Source organism: Coturnix japonica, chromosome 4 (genome assembly GCF_001577835.2).
Source record: "Coturnix japonica isolate 7356 chromosome 4, Coturnix japonica 2.1, whole genome shotgun sequence".
Lineage (NCBI taxonomy): Eukaryota > Metazoa > Chordata > Aves > Galliformes > Phasianidae > Coturnix > Coturnix japonica.
In genome coordinates this window covers 18,304,476-18,320,409 of record NC_029519.1, presented here as the reverse complement: position 1 = coordinate 18,320,409, position 15,934 = coordinate 18,304,476, and the positions used below count along the sequence as shown (strand labels likewise).

At 38.9% G+C, this 15,934-nt stretch overlaps 1 protein-coding gene across 5 annotated transcripts; it reads left to right on the top strand.

Annotated features, from left to right (window-relative positions):
* Window positions 1–808: 808 nt before the first annotated feature.
* Window positions 809–14,759, top strand: MAP9 (microtubule associated protein 9). Of its 5 annotated transcripts, none has more exons than XM_015860964.2 (11): window positions 815–1,034; window positions 1,651–1,732; window positions 2,092–2,197; window positions 2,745–2,980; window positions 3,737–3,792; window positions 4,324–4,489; window positions 5,121–5,210; window positions 5,911–6,072; window positions 6,714–6,859; window positions 8,041–8,173; window positions 10,599–14,759. In XM_015860964.2, the coding sequence occupies exons 2-11, from the start codon at window positions 1,724–1,726 to the stop codon at window positions 10,719–10,721; spliced, it is 1,227 nt and encodes a 408-aa protein (XP_015716450.1). In that variant the 5' UTR covers window positions 815–1,034; window positions 1,651–1,723; the 3' UTR covers window positions 10,722–14,759. The 5 variants fall into 5 exon arrangements, with proteins under 5 accessions (XP_032300217.1, XP_015716449.1, XP_015716450.1 ...); XM_015860965.1 differs by lacking the exon at window positions 815–1,034 and adding an exon at window positions 1,041–1,305; XM_032444326.1 differs by lacking the exon at window positions 1,651–1,732 and having other exon boundaries at window positions 809–1,034; window positions 3,743–3,792.
* Window positions 14,760–15,934: the final 1,175 nt, after the last annotated feature.

Below are 15,934 nucleotides of genomic sequence, written 5' to 3'. Positions count from 1 at the left end.
TCTCATCCTAGCCAATCAGAATCACATCGCAGTGCTTGCCACTGTATCCTCTTGCTGTTTGTTTTAAACAAGTTATTTGTAAGTTTCTGGGTAGGCAGAGACTGACCTACATTTGGGCAACAGAATTAAATAGTCCTTCTACATTTATTTTAGCTGAATTAAGATAATTGGGGGATTTACTCAAAGTGTTGTTCTCCATGCTCCTCGTGTATGTGGGAGAAAAACAGCATCTTCACCTTCCAGTGTACATCTTTTTGATAACTTCACATTTGTGGTATGTTGAGCAGTTATTAATCAAGAAATCATCAACAGTGATGTAATGATCACTTTCTGGCCATAAAATCTTATGCTTTTTGACCCCAGTAAGCTGTTAGAATATTTAAGTGGACCCTTAAAAATGCTTATAGTTACATCAGAGGCTTACACTCTCAGTTAGGAATAAACTCCACTCATCTCAGTGGGTGTCAGTGGGATTTTGCCTGAGGTAAGACTGTCAGATGTCGCCCTGATGTTCACATGTTCTGACAAAAACGTATTATAAAGTGAGATAATAAAAAACCTTCCTTCTGTATAGAGTGTGCAAAGCTGGAAAGCTTCTACATGAACGCAAGGTCTTTCTAGAAGTGCCACATACATCATTGCTAAGATGAAAGAAACTCGAAAAATTCAAGCAGACACATCACAAATAAACCAGTTTTTTTATCTTAAAAGGTTTTGCTGCCACCTGCTGGAGTTTATTGAAACGAACACCTCGGATGCTCGTAACGTAGGATTTTGCCTGGCGGCAGCATTTACCGTTACACCACTACAGAAAAAAAGAACGCGTTTATTTCTTTATTGCTTTTACAGCCTAAACGGGTCCTGTTTGAGCTCCCGCAGGCAGGGCATGCCTCGAACCCTCACCCATCCCGCAGAGCACAGCCGAGCACACCCACCCTTCCTGCTTGGTATGATGGTAGCGCTCAGCGGAAGGGGAGGGAGGTATCGGCCATGTCGTTGGATGGATGAGCCGGCGGTGGGAGGCGTGCGGCCAGGTAGGGTGGGGGTTAACGCTGACTTTGCACTGAATTTCTATGTAAAAGTTCTTTGCGAAGCTGTTTCAGAATGAGCTGCAAGAAGCAGTCGATGCTCTCAAGGGGCACAAGTTAAGCGGCATCGAAAAGAAACCAAAGCTGAGGGTGTGCAAGGCAAGAAAGCACTTCGATATTGTTGCAGTAGTTCTGCTGCTTAGTGGCTGGCTTAGGGAAGGAGCAGAAGCATCGCTGAAGGTGGACGAGCCCTGAGAGCACTCCTCAAAGAATGCAAGTAACTTTATGTAGCTGTTTATATTTACCTCCCCCTCCCCCCAAGGTTACGATAGATGTACTGTTATTTAACTGAAATCAGTCGTTTAACTGAAAATGATTGAATCTAGCTTCACAAAACAGTCCAAACTAACGTGTATTTAGTTACATGTAAGTTAAACGATAACACTCATTTTCATCTGAGAACACCAGCATTCCGTCGCTAGGTGGCTGTTATAAAACATCAGCTCAACCAAGAAGTGTATAGGGAAAAGCTGGTTGCAGAGAGACATTGAGCTTAGTAGGTCAGAAGGAAAAAAAATTCATAGAGATGTATTGCCTTTGTTTTGGATGCCGTTGTCCATAGCTACTCTGAATGCCAGAGACTCACCCAAGGAAACAGTCCTTGCCAGAAGCTCTGGTCCTGAATTAGGAGTGCAATGAAGAAGGTATGTGTTTATTTTATTACAATTTACTTTGGGAGCTCTTGATAGTAACTTTTATTTAGCTATCAACGTTTTCTGTAAAAAATAAGAGTGGGGAAAAATCTTTGCCAGTAATATTCTTATGGTGAGGGCAGATAAGACATCCTGTTTCTTGTTGGAAAGGAAAATAATGATTTTGTCATATTTTGCAGTCTAAGAAATCTATTGATTGGTTTGGTTTCTCTGAATGTAAGACAGTACCAATACTTAGAGAGTTTTGAAGAAACATTCTATCAGTGTATTTTGATGTCAAGATAAATAGTTGATCAATAGTTAATTGTTATGGATTGCCCGCTTTTTTATTTACCACTTTCTGATCTAAGGGTTCACGTCCAGAAAGTACTTCTCCATCATTTTCCTCTGCTCCCCACAATGAGAGTTCTGGAGACTCCAATTCAATACTGTGTGAAGAAGCACCTCCTGAAAAAGGTAGGACTTAAGTGTGTAAAACCAGGTGGGTGTCATTGCTTATGCCTTAGTAGCATCTAAGGTTCCGGTACTAGTCTTAAAATTGGCAGTTTTAGTAATTACCTTTCTTCTCTCTTGACCTTGTGTCTCCTTGGCTTCTGTTTCTATGAAGGGCCTGGCCTTATTCTTGAAGTTATGCCTAAGTCCAGTATTGTCCCATGCATTTAGAAACTGCGTGTTTCAAAATGTTGTAGAACTGTGTCTTAGAAAGTGGCAGTTGACTAGACGTCAGAAGAGTTCATGTGTGATTGAAATGACTCTTATTTTGGTTGCTACAGTAGAAATGTGTTTGAGTGGAGAGAAAGATGGGAAATTTGCCTGTTCTCATAGTCTTTTACATTCTATAACATTTGTTAAAGCTTTTATGTTGCCAGACTAGTCATTCATTTCAGTGTAATTGAGTACTCTTGTCATTATTACATATTGTTCTTATGAGAACGTATACAGAAAATATTGTTCATATGTTGTCTAAATGGATGTGTCCGCTTAATCTTTTTACTTCTGCTAGATGAGAAGAAAGATATGAACATCAGTGACATGAAACTGGAAGATAATAATAGCAAAACCTCTGCTGTGATAGAAGCAATGACCACCACAGTGCATGAGAAAACAAAGTTAGAGAAGTCAACAGATGAGAGTTCATGTAAGGAGAGAGATGTGCAAGAGCCAGTAGTAACTACTACAATACAAGATCAGTCTGAACATCGTGGGGAGGCAAAAAGCACTTCAAAGGATTCTGTCCAGGTATTTTTCTGTGCATTTTTACTGTTGTTCAGAAAAATGTCCTAGAAATGCAGCGAAAGGTTTTGTAAATGAATTTACTGTTGGCTCCTTTAGTGTATAAATGTCTGCTTGTAAAACTTCTGGACCCAAGGCTTGCATAAATTATGTTTATTTTTAAGGAAGATATAGGGAATACCTTTTTGAAGGGGTAGGGAACACTTTTTACATTATTAGTTTAAAACTGATAAAATTAGTGCAGTATGTCTTTGCAGGTCTGAGTTTAATAACCTTATTGAAGTAAAAATGCGAAACGTCTATTCTGAGTTGAAATGAGCAGCATATGTTAACTGGAATTCATTGTATGACTTGATTAACAAATAAGATGCAAAGCACCTTAGGCCTTACTGTAAGAAAGAAAATATGCAGATGTATGTAACTGCTAAAGCTAAATATTAAAAACAGTTAATGCGGTAGCAGGGAAACCCACTGCGCAGCCAGGTTGTTTTTATTCCTCCTTGTCTCTGAACCACGGGCTTCTGCATTGTAAGTACTGTTCCAAACTTTCCAAAAGGTGTTTGTTTCCTACTTTATAAGAAAAACCAACAAAGAAACAAACTTTTTTAGCCTGTGTTGCACCTGTGCTATATTTGAGTGGCTTTCTTGTGTATGTATTTGGCATATTAACATATTTAACATTAGCCTTCAGAATCCGTGTCATCATAATCTAGTTCTGTTACCTGAGAGACTACAGTTTTTCCTTTCCTTTTTGTTTCTTAGAAACAGGGTGGAACAATGAAAGAAGTTCTACAGAGCTCAGAATCCTCATCTTGCAAGTAAGAGGGTTACACTATATATTGCTGTCTACAGGGCAGGGGGTATATGTAAGTACTGTGACAGTATCACTTCACGCTCATCTTCTATCAACAATTTCTTAGTTGCTAACAACTGCTGGCCATCTGTGGAGAAAAGACGAGGCATGTTATTATAATCCTTGCTAAAATTAGACTCCGTGTCTTTTGCTAGTGTCTACAATGAGTTTGTGCTAATATCTTCACCAGTGAATCCAGCCCATGATATCTTTACAGGTTTTAAAGCTTTTTTTTTTGTTGTTGTTGTTGTTCTAATAGGTGAAAGTATAAGGAGCTTGTAAATGATCTTGGTCTGAATATGTTGAGTAATGGCTTGTTTTATCAATAACAAGTTGTCCAAAAGAAACAGGCTTCCTTCTTTTTCTGTCCCCACACGAGTGCAGCTACAGTCACAGTAACTTCTGATATCAAGTTTAAAAATGGAAAAAAAGGAACATCACTTGCTATCAGTTCCAATAAATAGAAGGATATTTAATAATGTCTGTGTCTTTGTAGGTTTTTGTCTTCTGCACACTTAAAGGAAAAAGTGAAGGCTGTTCCATCAGCTTCAACTGTTCCACCTCACTATTTGGGAACATTAAAGGTGTTAGAGGATAAACACTTGCAGAAGAACAGTACAGAGTTTGACAAAGCAGATAGTTTGCGAGCAGCTGTTTTCCAGGTAGATCTTAAAGCCCCAAACCTCTATGCATATAGGAGTCTAGTTAGATTCAGCAGCACTTACTTTTGTTAAGTCAGTATTCCTAATGATATTACTTGTATATGTCATAACTTTTTTTCTTCTGTTAGTCATGCTTTCTTATCAAATTATGAACTGATAAACCAAATGAGAGGTATGCAGTGTTTTGTGATTGACTGTTATGTCAGACTATTCTCAGATGTGTAAGATGATTTCCTTTACTTTTACTTGAGCAACGTAGTTTAAGATTCCTTTAAAAGTAAAGCACATCTGACAGTCTCTATGGAGTGATAATCTGTGTATTCTGTGTAGAATTTTACGTAATGTTTTTTAAAGATTTTAGAGATCTGTAAGGTTTTTCATACTTGCAGCTATTATTGTAGATTCTTAGACCTCTTTGAACACAAAAAAATACATGCCCAAGGTGCTTAGAACAGTGTGATTTGAACCACAGCTTACTTTTTCCACATAGGGTAGTTACTGCAGTAGCAAGTGGAAGTATTGGGAGTCACTTTGGTGGTCATTGTACTGGTACTGCTAATATTGTTTTAACAGAACTTATTTACAGTTTTAAAAACACTTTTGAATATATCCCTTCCAATGATTCTTACAGAACTGGATGGAAAAGAAAAGAGCCATTCAACTGGAATTAAAGAGAACTGAAAAGAAAAAAGCTGAAGAGCTGAGGAATGATACTGAAAGGGTTTGTTTGCACTCTTGTTTTAAGTGAAGTGGACAACCTATCATTCTTTTTGAAGTGTGTTGACCTAAGCTTTCTACAAATTGCATCACTCTCTTATTATAAGGTTACTGGTTTACTCTAGAATAGAGTGAGCTGGAACAGAAGGTGGCGTGTCCTAGTTATTATGATTATTCTAAAGGGTATAAGCCTAGTGCTTTCCTGCAGAAACATCCAAACATACCTGCTTTACACCAGTTATGTTAGAAGCATTCTTGGATTAATTTTCAAGTTTGTTCACAAAGACTTCAGGATGCTCATCCATTCTAGTATTAAGTTTTAACATATCTTCTGTTGGAAAGTTAGTTTGCTCAATATCTCAAGGGATGCTTTTCAACATTCTGAATATGTAGTTCTTAGATCTGTTTTTTCAATATTAAACAGGTTTTCCTTCTGAGTAATGAATATGTATTTTGTGTTCTTCTGCACACTTTGAAGAAGTAGTTAATATAAGTTTATATAAATCTGAGTAAATTAAGTTAAAAATGAGCATAGAAGTATATAGTTCATACTTCATTTGGAGTGTTTTCTACAAATCTATTCCCATTTCTTTGTTTATTAGATTAATCTTTATATGAGAATTAGTTCAAAGCATGTACTTTGAACTATAGTTGTACTTTATATTCAAATATACTTAAATTGAGAATGGTATTTTTTGATCTAGAAAGAAGCTGTTAAAAGAGAGGAAGCAAATGCTTCTTTTAATAGCTGGAAGGCAATGAAAGCAAGAGAAGCAAAGAAGTTGAATGAAAAAAAGAAGCTTGAGAAACTTAAGGAAAAGGAAGCAGCAGAACAGAATGCAGAGAGAGCAGAAGCAGCACAGAAGGTAATGTGAAGTATGTACATAAATGTATATCAGATGTGGTTTAGGGAATTCTTGAGGATAACACAGTTAATCCATCAGGAGATGGAAATGAAGTGGATTCCAAAATCAAAACATGGTTAGTTTTTGAATACAGAGTACTATGAGATTCTTTCTGTTGAAAATATGCAGCTACTTTTGTCTGAGGTACCCTGTAGCCCTGAGGTTCTGGTTTCCATACTATGAGAACTCAGAGGCAATGTGTCCTCTTAGACATCCAAGATGGGTGCTCGAGTAGAAACAGCTTTGTTTTGGGGTTTGGAAGTGGATGATCTTTAAGATCCCTTCCAACCTAAGCAGTACTGTGTTTTTTCTTTTTTGCTGTATAATATCTATATGCAAACAGGCATTTTTTTTGTATTCAGATTCTGTCAGCTGAATGTGAAATGAACAACGTGTAAATACATAGGCAAAGATTTAAGGCTTACTGGGGAAAACAGTTTACCCATTTTAGATACAGCAAGATCCATTTCTGAGCAATGCAGCAAGTAAATATTCCAAAATTTGAAAGTATAGAAATAACAAAATAATTCTGAATAAATGAAGAGAGTATTAGACACCAAGATGAGGGGTAAGACTGATAATTAACCTGTTGTTTTCTTTAGGCATTTAAAAAATGGAAAGAGAAGAAAATAGAATATTTGAAAGAGCAAGGCAGACAGGAAAAACAGTCTGAAAGAATCAGAAAGAGAAAAGAAGAGGAATTAGCTGCAGAAAAGAAGAGAGACAACATATCAGCAGTTGAAAAATGGTACCTCCTTTTGGGTTTTGGATTATCATTTTCCAGTATTGTGCTTAACAGGTTGTCTGTGAGTGTTTGATATGCTGTTGACTGGGGACTGGTGACATGGTTGGGATCAGGCTTTTCACTCAGAGCTAATAAGCTGTAAGAACAGCCTGCAGCTTCTTTCATTTTAGTAACTTAGACTCTTTCTTCCCCAGAAGACAACAGTCTCAGCCCAGGCAGAGATACAGCAACTGATAAGTAGGATTCACTTAGTATTAGGTCTTAAATGACTAGTGTCATGCTTCATTAGTAAGCAGTGGGAAGGAAGGTAGATATTTCTTCAAGCTTTTATAATACAATAAACGAATGCAGGTGTATTCAAAAGCAAATAAGATGTGTCTGCTGGAGAAATTCTTTGTTAGTTTTACAAGCTGAGTTTCCAGAGACCATGTGCAACTTATTACCTGCACAACTTTTAAATCTATTTTTATATGGTAAAATGTGAAAAAGAAAGTAGCATCAATAAAACAATGCTGTAATCGGTAGGAGAGTAAGTTCGTGTATGAGGGATGCTCCAAAAGTAATGCCTCCTACTTTATTATGTTGGCCAGCAAAGTCAGAAGCTAATGTTGGTGGTATGGCAGTAGAGTTTTATTGTTCCTACTAATATTTCATTACACGCTGTTGCTGTCTGGCATATGGCAGCAGAGGGGCAATCTGACAAAATAGTATCTGATGTGGAAGTGTACATGAGGCAAAGGTATGTCACTGAATTCCTCCGTGGGTTAAAAACAGCACCTGCTGACCAAACAGTGGATGTGAACACTGTGAGTGGGCAGATTTTCAGTCATGGCAACAACACTGTAAAAGACAAACCATGTTTTGGAATTACCTTTATCTGTGCTCCCAAGGCTGACTTGCTTCTTTCCTCAGGTGCTCAATAGAGCTTCAGGCCGTGCCTCAGCAGTTCCCATACAGTATCTGCTGTTTTCCATAAAAATAAATAGAAGGCATTACTTTCAGAGCAAGCTACATATACCTTGGTAATATCACATGTGAAGATGGACGTTGAAGATTTTACATATGAATATTGTTAATCCATTATTAAATGCATAGAATAGCTCTTTGAAATCAGTTTACTTAATCAGTCACAGATACTGCATTTAGATTGTTGAAAAATTATTTTCTCTTCATCCTTTTCACAGGAATGACAAAAAGAAAGAATATTTGAGACAAAAGAAGGCAGAAAAAGTCCTAGAGAGAGGAAGAAAAAAAATACAACAGGAAAGAAAGGATGAAAAAGATAAAATGGCCATAGAAGAATATGAAAGATGGCTGGTAATATATATGTATTTTACACTATGTAAAAATCAAAGAAGTATATGCAGTAATGAGTATGAATTCTTAGCATTTTAATATTCCTGGTTTTTTTGTGGTGTTACAGGAGAAACCAGATGATGGCAGTATTACGTAGCGAGACTCCAAAACTTCTTGAACAAAATAATTATGTGTAGTGTGCTGGAATTTTAGCATATATGAAAGATACTTTTTCTCTACTTACGTGACTTGGAGTTGCATGTTCCATAGTGCTTTTTTCCATTCTTTGTCAGTAGCCATCTCTGAAGGGCCAGCTCACTGCACCATAAAATCAGCAAAACCTAGTAGCAGTACTAGCTCCAATAGTGTATGCATTTATGTTTGAGAAAACATTTAAAGTAGAGAATTGATAAAAGCCATTTTACTGAAGTTTGAGATTACTTTCATTGACTAGAAAGGATGAAATTCAAATGCTGCCACTTATATTTTTCCTACAATAGCTGGAGGAGGACATGATTGGGCTGGTGATCAATTTTTGCAAATTGAACCCCAGCCCAGATTAAGTCATTAAACATTTGTTTTCGGGATACCCATATGGGTCCCAAGGAGTAGGTCACCTGGTTTTAGTTATGGTGAGAACCTCTGACCTTCCCAACATTCAGATATTGTGCCTGGTCCAAAGGCACTGTGTCTCTCTTAGTTCAGCTATCAGTTGGGCAGCCTTTTGGATAATGGCCTGCAAGGCCACTAAGGGGTTCAGTATGGACACCAGTGTGCCGTATTGCTGGGGAGGAGCTTGTTGTAATGAGGTCCCTCATCCTCACCAAAAACTTAATCGAGTCTGGGCTCTCAAAATCATCTTCATAGATTGCCTCTTTCATGCCTAATTCTCTAATATAATCCTGATTTTCTTCCATTGATGTCCATAGACCAGTATTTGTTGATACGTCACTTTTGTTTGGCCATGTGATTCTACATGCTGCCGTTATCCAGTAATTAAAGGATGTTTTTCTTCATTATGTATTATTGTCACATATGGCCATCTTCTAATGATACGAATTTTAATTTCAAAGAGGAAGTTCTATTTAAAGGTGGGGCAGTTTGTCCCTCCAAAGGTGTAATTTTATTTTCTAGCTGTCTAATAGGAGTTTTCAAAAGCTCTTTTTCATCTTCTAATTCTTCTTCTAATGAATGATGCTTGTTAATATAGAGAAGCAGCTGCCATGCCATGGCATATGCTGCTACTAGTCTTTCCTCAGTTGTCAAGAAGTTCTGTCCTAACTTATTCAATAAATCAGTCATTTTTGAAGGGGATTTAATAACAGGACCATTGTCCCTCATAGGTCCCCATTCTCAATAATTGAAGCAGCACTTAACCACAGGGAAACCAGGAATCCCAGGGATTCTCCAAGAGATCCTCTTTTGGTGTATTTGGGGTCCCAGTGACCACCTAATACATTTTTTTTTTTTAGGGTAATCCATCATAAATAAGTACCTACTTGGCTTACCAAGCGTAATGCTATAATGAGATGGAAAGTACTACGATAGTAGTGGTATAGCAGAGTTTTTGGCTACAACAAATGAGAATGAGCCTAAGTGCAGCAGATACAGAAGTGAAGGAAAAGAGCTACTTATATTTGAAAGTCCTCAATTATGCATGGATCTCCAGCAAGAGATACCCCATCTCCACTGCCAACACTTAAATGAGGTCTGGAAAGGGGTGGATCCTGGTCCACCCTTTCCAGTCAGTCAAGGTTAATTGCATGCCCCTGATCTCCCTGGGCTGGCCCTGCCTTCCCATCAGATGTTCAATCAGTGTTTCAGTATTTGCACTACAGCAGGATCTGTGCTATCCCTTGGAGTGCCAGTAGCATGTGTTATCTAAGAGTGCCAGTTATGGCTCTCTTCAGGGAGCAGTACTTCCACAGCAACACAGTTGACATGTGTGAAAGTCTGAAACTTTTATGTTGCTTCAAAATGCTGGCAGGTCGCAACAGAAGAAAAAAACAAGGTTGGATGTAGCAACATTGATTGTGGTTTTAAACCTGGCTATCCACACTGCACCTCTCTACTGTGCCTGTCCTTTTGCTGTCACACCTTTATTGTAATGCCTTTCCCATTGTATTGATCTGTCTACTTGCTACAATCCAAGACAAACACCATACCTAATCCACAAAGCTTTTTGTTGTAGTTTTTGTTTAGAGAGCACACGAAGTCATCTCATGCCCAAGACTGTCACTTCATCTGCAGTTAATAACACGTTACAGTGCCTCTCTGTGAAACAGTGCAGTGTGTATGGCTGAATCCCTAAGGAGGATGTGCTAAGTTCCAAATGGCAAATCTGTACTGTGTTCTAACTTTGCATTTAGTATGGGAAGGATGTAGCAATAATTCTGACTTTTCAATTGCTGGAGTTCTTTTATTTGACATAATGTTTTGTTCTCAGGAAAACATAAAAAGAAGAGAAAAACTCAAGAAGAAGCAGAAGAACCTCCAGGCTGTGCATAGGAATGAAGTGGCTTTTCCGTGGATCCCACCTGGCAAAGTCACCTATACAAATTATTACTGAGCAGTCTACTGCCCACTGTACGAAAAGATGATCAGCTTATGCTCTCAATGCTAGTCTGTAATTTTAGTAACAGCTGTTTTTCACTGAATCTGTTATAGATATTGCATCCTTTCTTTTTAATTTATTTGATCTCTGGAGTTGAAATGGGTCAGTTGTCCTATTCCATGACATTAACAAATGCACTTTTTTAATTATGCATTTAACATAATGGCCCTGAGCTGCCACATCCAGCCTGGCCTTGAATGCCTCAAGGGATGGGGTATCACAGCGTCCTTGGGCAACCTGTTCCAGTGCGTCACCACCCTCTTAGTGGAAGAACTCCTCAAAATATCTAACCTAAACCTCCCCTGTCTCAGTTTAAAACCATTCCCCTTTGTCCTATTGCTGTCCACCCTTATAAACATCTGTTCTCCCTCCTGTTTATATGCTCCCTTCAAGTATTGGAAGGCCACAATGAGGTCTTCCTGGAGCTTTCTCCAAGCTAAACAAGCCCGGTTTAAAGCTCTTTCAATAAGCCCTGCTAGCTCCTGCACTAGGATTTATTGCCCCCTTTGAGATAGGTGGGTTCCATGGCCAGGGGATGAGTAAACTGCCCCATGATAGAGGAACCGAAATTTTGTGGCTCAACGCCAGCCTCTGAGCCAATAATACATTGCTTGTGCTTTCCAAGCCTGCTCTGTGTCCCTTACTGCTCCTGAATGTATAGAACAAAAAGTCACTTGAGCTCCCTCTCCTTTAACTAAATGCCCTAAACCCTTGAAATCTCTTTTCATAGTTCATAGGCTTTTCTGAGCAATTTCATCACTGCCCACCTGAACTCTGAGTAGTGCAAAATAATCAGTGGGTTTAACTAGTTTTGGGAGTTTCCTGGTGGTCTCAAGGTGTGGGGGTGTCTGCCTCTCCTTAGGCTCCCTCCTAGGCAGATCATCCATTCCTCTCCACTCACCTGTCCTTTGATTTCCAGCATCTCTAATCTGTTGCTTGCAGCTGTGGAAGCAGGCAGGGTGGGGGGGCTCCCACAATACCTAGTTAGAACTCTGTTCCAACCCTCCTCATCAGTCAGGTCTGTATGACTGTGGCAGGGCAGGGTATCCACCGCTGTTCTGGGGTTATCTCCCTGGCACCCCTTCCCTCTGGCATGCCAGCAAGTCACTCCACCAGTCAATCTCCCACTCACACTCCCTGATGGTCCTTAGTCTCTCCACCTCCTCCTTGAGCTCCACCACCAGGCTGAGCAGCTCATCCACCTGCTCACACCTCAATTGGAATCACACACAATTGGAATCCCTGCCACCCTCCCTGAGCAGCATCAGGCTCAGGCACTCCCTGCAGCTGGAGACCTGAACAGCTACATTTCTGGGCAGGCCCTCCATCTGGGTCACCACAGTCTTCTTGGAATAAGCCTGCTGTCTGGTGGAGACCATGTTTAGGTCTGAAGTCTCAGAGACTGCCAAGAGGAAAGCCGGTCTCCCGAGCAAGGAGGGACAATACTTAGGACAGTTCTCACCACCTGAGGTATTTACAAATATTTCAAGAATTTCCCCTTTCCTATCAGAAATGTTATTTTAGAAGAATGTTTTGCAATTAATGCGAAATCTTGCACAGAAACATCATGTTTATAAATTACAGAGATACTCACTAATTCTGTATTTCATGTAATGTTGGGGCATCTCCTGAGAAAAAAAGCTCAAGATTGTCAAACAGAGGAATCTCTGTTGTTCCAGAAGTTTCTTGCTTATTTGTTGTGTTTTGTTGAGAGGCACAGGGGACTTAAATGCATTTGTTTTGGCCAAAACAGTTTCTATTGCCATAATGCTGCACAGGGGAGTTATCACTGAGATATATGTAAAAGTGAAATTAGAAGGATATTTTATTTCCTTATTGTTGAATGTGGTTCTGTTCATCATTCTTTGAATTCCTGTTTCAAGCTTTATCAAAGTTCGACAGAAGCAGGTGAGATGTTAGAACAGTAGGTAGACTCATGCCCTTTATTGGAACATTTTAGCAGGTCTCTGCTGGTCCTATCTCTTCCTTCCAGGTCTGTTTCTTCCTTCAAGGATAATTGTACTTGACTTGGCTTTTATGCTTTTATTTGTTTCTTGCCTTCTGTTATCAGGCTGCTCACCCTAATGTATTGTGGCTGGAACAGTTTTTGTTCTACTAAGGAATTTGTAGAAGAAATAGGAAGCTTTGTGACACCATCCTTTGATTATATGCTTTCTGCAGGTGAACCAGATTTTTACCTGGCTGTAGCACAGGTAAAGATTATATTCACTTCTTGTATTCACTTGTGTGATAGCACAGACAAGTGAATACAGTACTGTCATAAACTTTGGCACTGGCTTTGCCTGGACTATGTGTTACTCTGCAGCAGATCAGCTATTTTTTCTTGCATTAGTGATATGACAATGACAACATTGATACCCAGAGAGAAAGCAGAAGTTTACTGCCTGCAGAAACTTTGAAGAAGTTGAGAGCAGCTTCAGTGGATGACTCAAGAGGCAGGGTAAAATTACATGTAGCAGCAGGAGAGTAACAGAACTACAGCACAGGCAAAATCCAACCAAAATGCCAGCTGAGAATTAACCCACACAAATTTTATGGGGAAAAACATAAAGGATGAATTCATGCCTTTAGGCTACAGCAGTGACGTGCATCATTGTCTGCTAGGCTTCTAGCACTACTAGCCTGAAGTTCAAGGTTTAGTGCGTCAAGAAACTACATAGCTGTATAATTTAATGGGAAGATAAAAATGTATAGCAGACAGTAGAGTTTGTTGTACAGCTGCCCTCAGGAGAGACTGAGGCAAAGTGTGCAGCCTGTGTGAAATTTAGAATGCAGAATCACCTAGATGTTTACTTTTGCAGTGCCTAGCTAGAGCAAGTAAGATAGGTCTCTATGCTCACGGACTTGCAGTTGAGCGATGCAAATGAAACAGTGTTGGAGGTAATGGCAGATCTGGAATAGGGTTTCTCATATGCCTGTTGCTAAGCTGAATACTGTGCTTTATGGCTTTTAAGCCTTCTGCTGATTGGATGGAAAAAAATTGTCAGCAGGTGTAAGTGGGAAGATGTAGGTGACATGCTTCATAGGAGTCGTGTACCCCAAACCCACAGAAATTCACAGCTTCTCAGTGAGGAAAAAGTGCTCAGGATTTGTAGACACACAATAGAAGTCGATACAATTTCGTGTTTGTCTTTTATAGTAACATTTTGCAATCTTGGTCTAGTTTTCAGACTTGTTATAGCATGATTTAGGAAAATGTGGAGCTCAGATGTGAAGGTGTGTAGAGTAACATCAAAATGTTTCTGTGCAAATCCTTTCTAACTTGTTTATTGATAACAGGAAGATTATTTTGTTATTTATTAATAAAGTATATTTTAGTATCATGGGGTCAATGTATTCATCTGGTTTGTGGTTGTAACAGTTTTCTTAAACCTTTTCTACATGTAAGTGAACTAGGCAGTATTGCTAAGCACAGCCTATGCTTTATCTGTTGTATTAACAATGATAAGCCTTGGACCTGTATCCTATGCAGGTGACAGCTTCTAACACAGCACCCTCTCTTCCAGCTTACTGTGTGCTGCCACACCAGTACAAAAGGAAACACTTTGGGGATGCCAGTGTTTGGGAATAATGGCATTGGTGACTCATTTTCTCATTTTTTTTCCCCAGGTGTTTTATTCAGGCATTAAATTGTTGCACTGGGTACACTAAAGGGACAGATTGCTGGGAAAAATAACAATAATAATAAAGAAAAATAAAGAAGGTTTTACGTGGTGCATACAGACCTGCCCAAACCCGAAACATTTATTCACCAAGAGCAGTCCAGACAAAACAGAGATGTGATGAAATGCCTTACCCCTCTCTCAGAAACTCTTTCTGCAGGGGGAGCGTTTATATGAATCAAAGAAATAAGATTATGTTAAAGATAAATAATTTCCGGTTCCCTTGTTCTGGATTAGAAAGGCTGTGCGCTGGTCCGTGTCATATTTTTTGTTTCATATTCACAGAATAAAAAACCATTAGATCCTCTTACCTCATTTGTGTATCCAGAACTGGTACATTCCACACAGTTATTTCCGTGTTGAACTGACTCACTTGATTCTAATTAAAAACACTGTCTTTTTCACTGCCTTATTAAAGAGGAGCTTCAGCTTTTCAAGTATACCGTGATTTTGGGGGACAACTCTTGCTTTGAAGACCAAAGCTGCAGTTCTGCCATTTGTCTCATTCACTTCTTGCAGGACTGAAAGCTTTGCAGTCTCATTGCAACCAAGGCTGCCACCGGATTCCATGACCCCAGCTTCTTCATCCCTGTAACCATGCAAAAGCTCAGCTCCAGTCATAAGCACCTCTTAGGTGACCAACACTTTCAAGCGCTACTTATTCTTCCACCGTCCTATTCCTACTGAACTGCTGGTCATAAAAAAAACAATTTCTAAAATGCTAATATGATTTATTGGTTAGACTTCAGTGGATAATTAGTAATTGCAAAATTCTTACCTGACTGCTTCAGCCTGGGCTATGAACAAGCCTCTTGGTATTATCAGGCTGTACTCAGTTAAGCTGTGCTTTCAACGTGACGTGTAATTTTAGCACCAACACTCATGTAACAGATGAAAAGTGCCAATAAAAGCCCTTAGTAGTGCAAAGTATTTTGCTTTTCTACTACTCATTACTTAATGAATAGCCCTTTTCTGTGATTATTTTATTTCTAGGTAAATTCTGACTAAATCAGTGGAAAGTTTTTCCATCAATTCTTCATTTAAAGAACAAGCAAGTACTCCCTTTATAGGTTAATCATTTTTTTTCATGAAGAGAAATATAAAATGAATATATATTCATTTTCATAAACTGGGATGCCCAGTTCTTGATGATAAAAAATGATACAAGGCTAACATTGTTTTCAAGCGTCATTAACTCTCAAGAAGTAAAGTAGGATGTTCCACTGTTTAACTGTTTCAGTGCCCAGAGATTGCATACAACAATAATACCCTGGTTGATCTGAGTTTTCCTTTGCACATTTTAACCAGGTGAACAACCCTCCCCGTATATGCTGTCTTACAGCAAATGATTTAAGGAACACTGGGAAAAGGGAATCTAGAGGATGGAAAATTATTCAGTCTGTTCCACTTTCTTGAATAAGCATTTGAAGGATTTAGGAGGATAAATGACATTTTGGGGGAAAAAAAATGTCTTCTATCTCATAT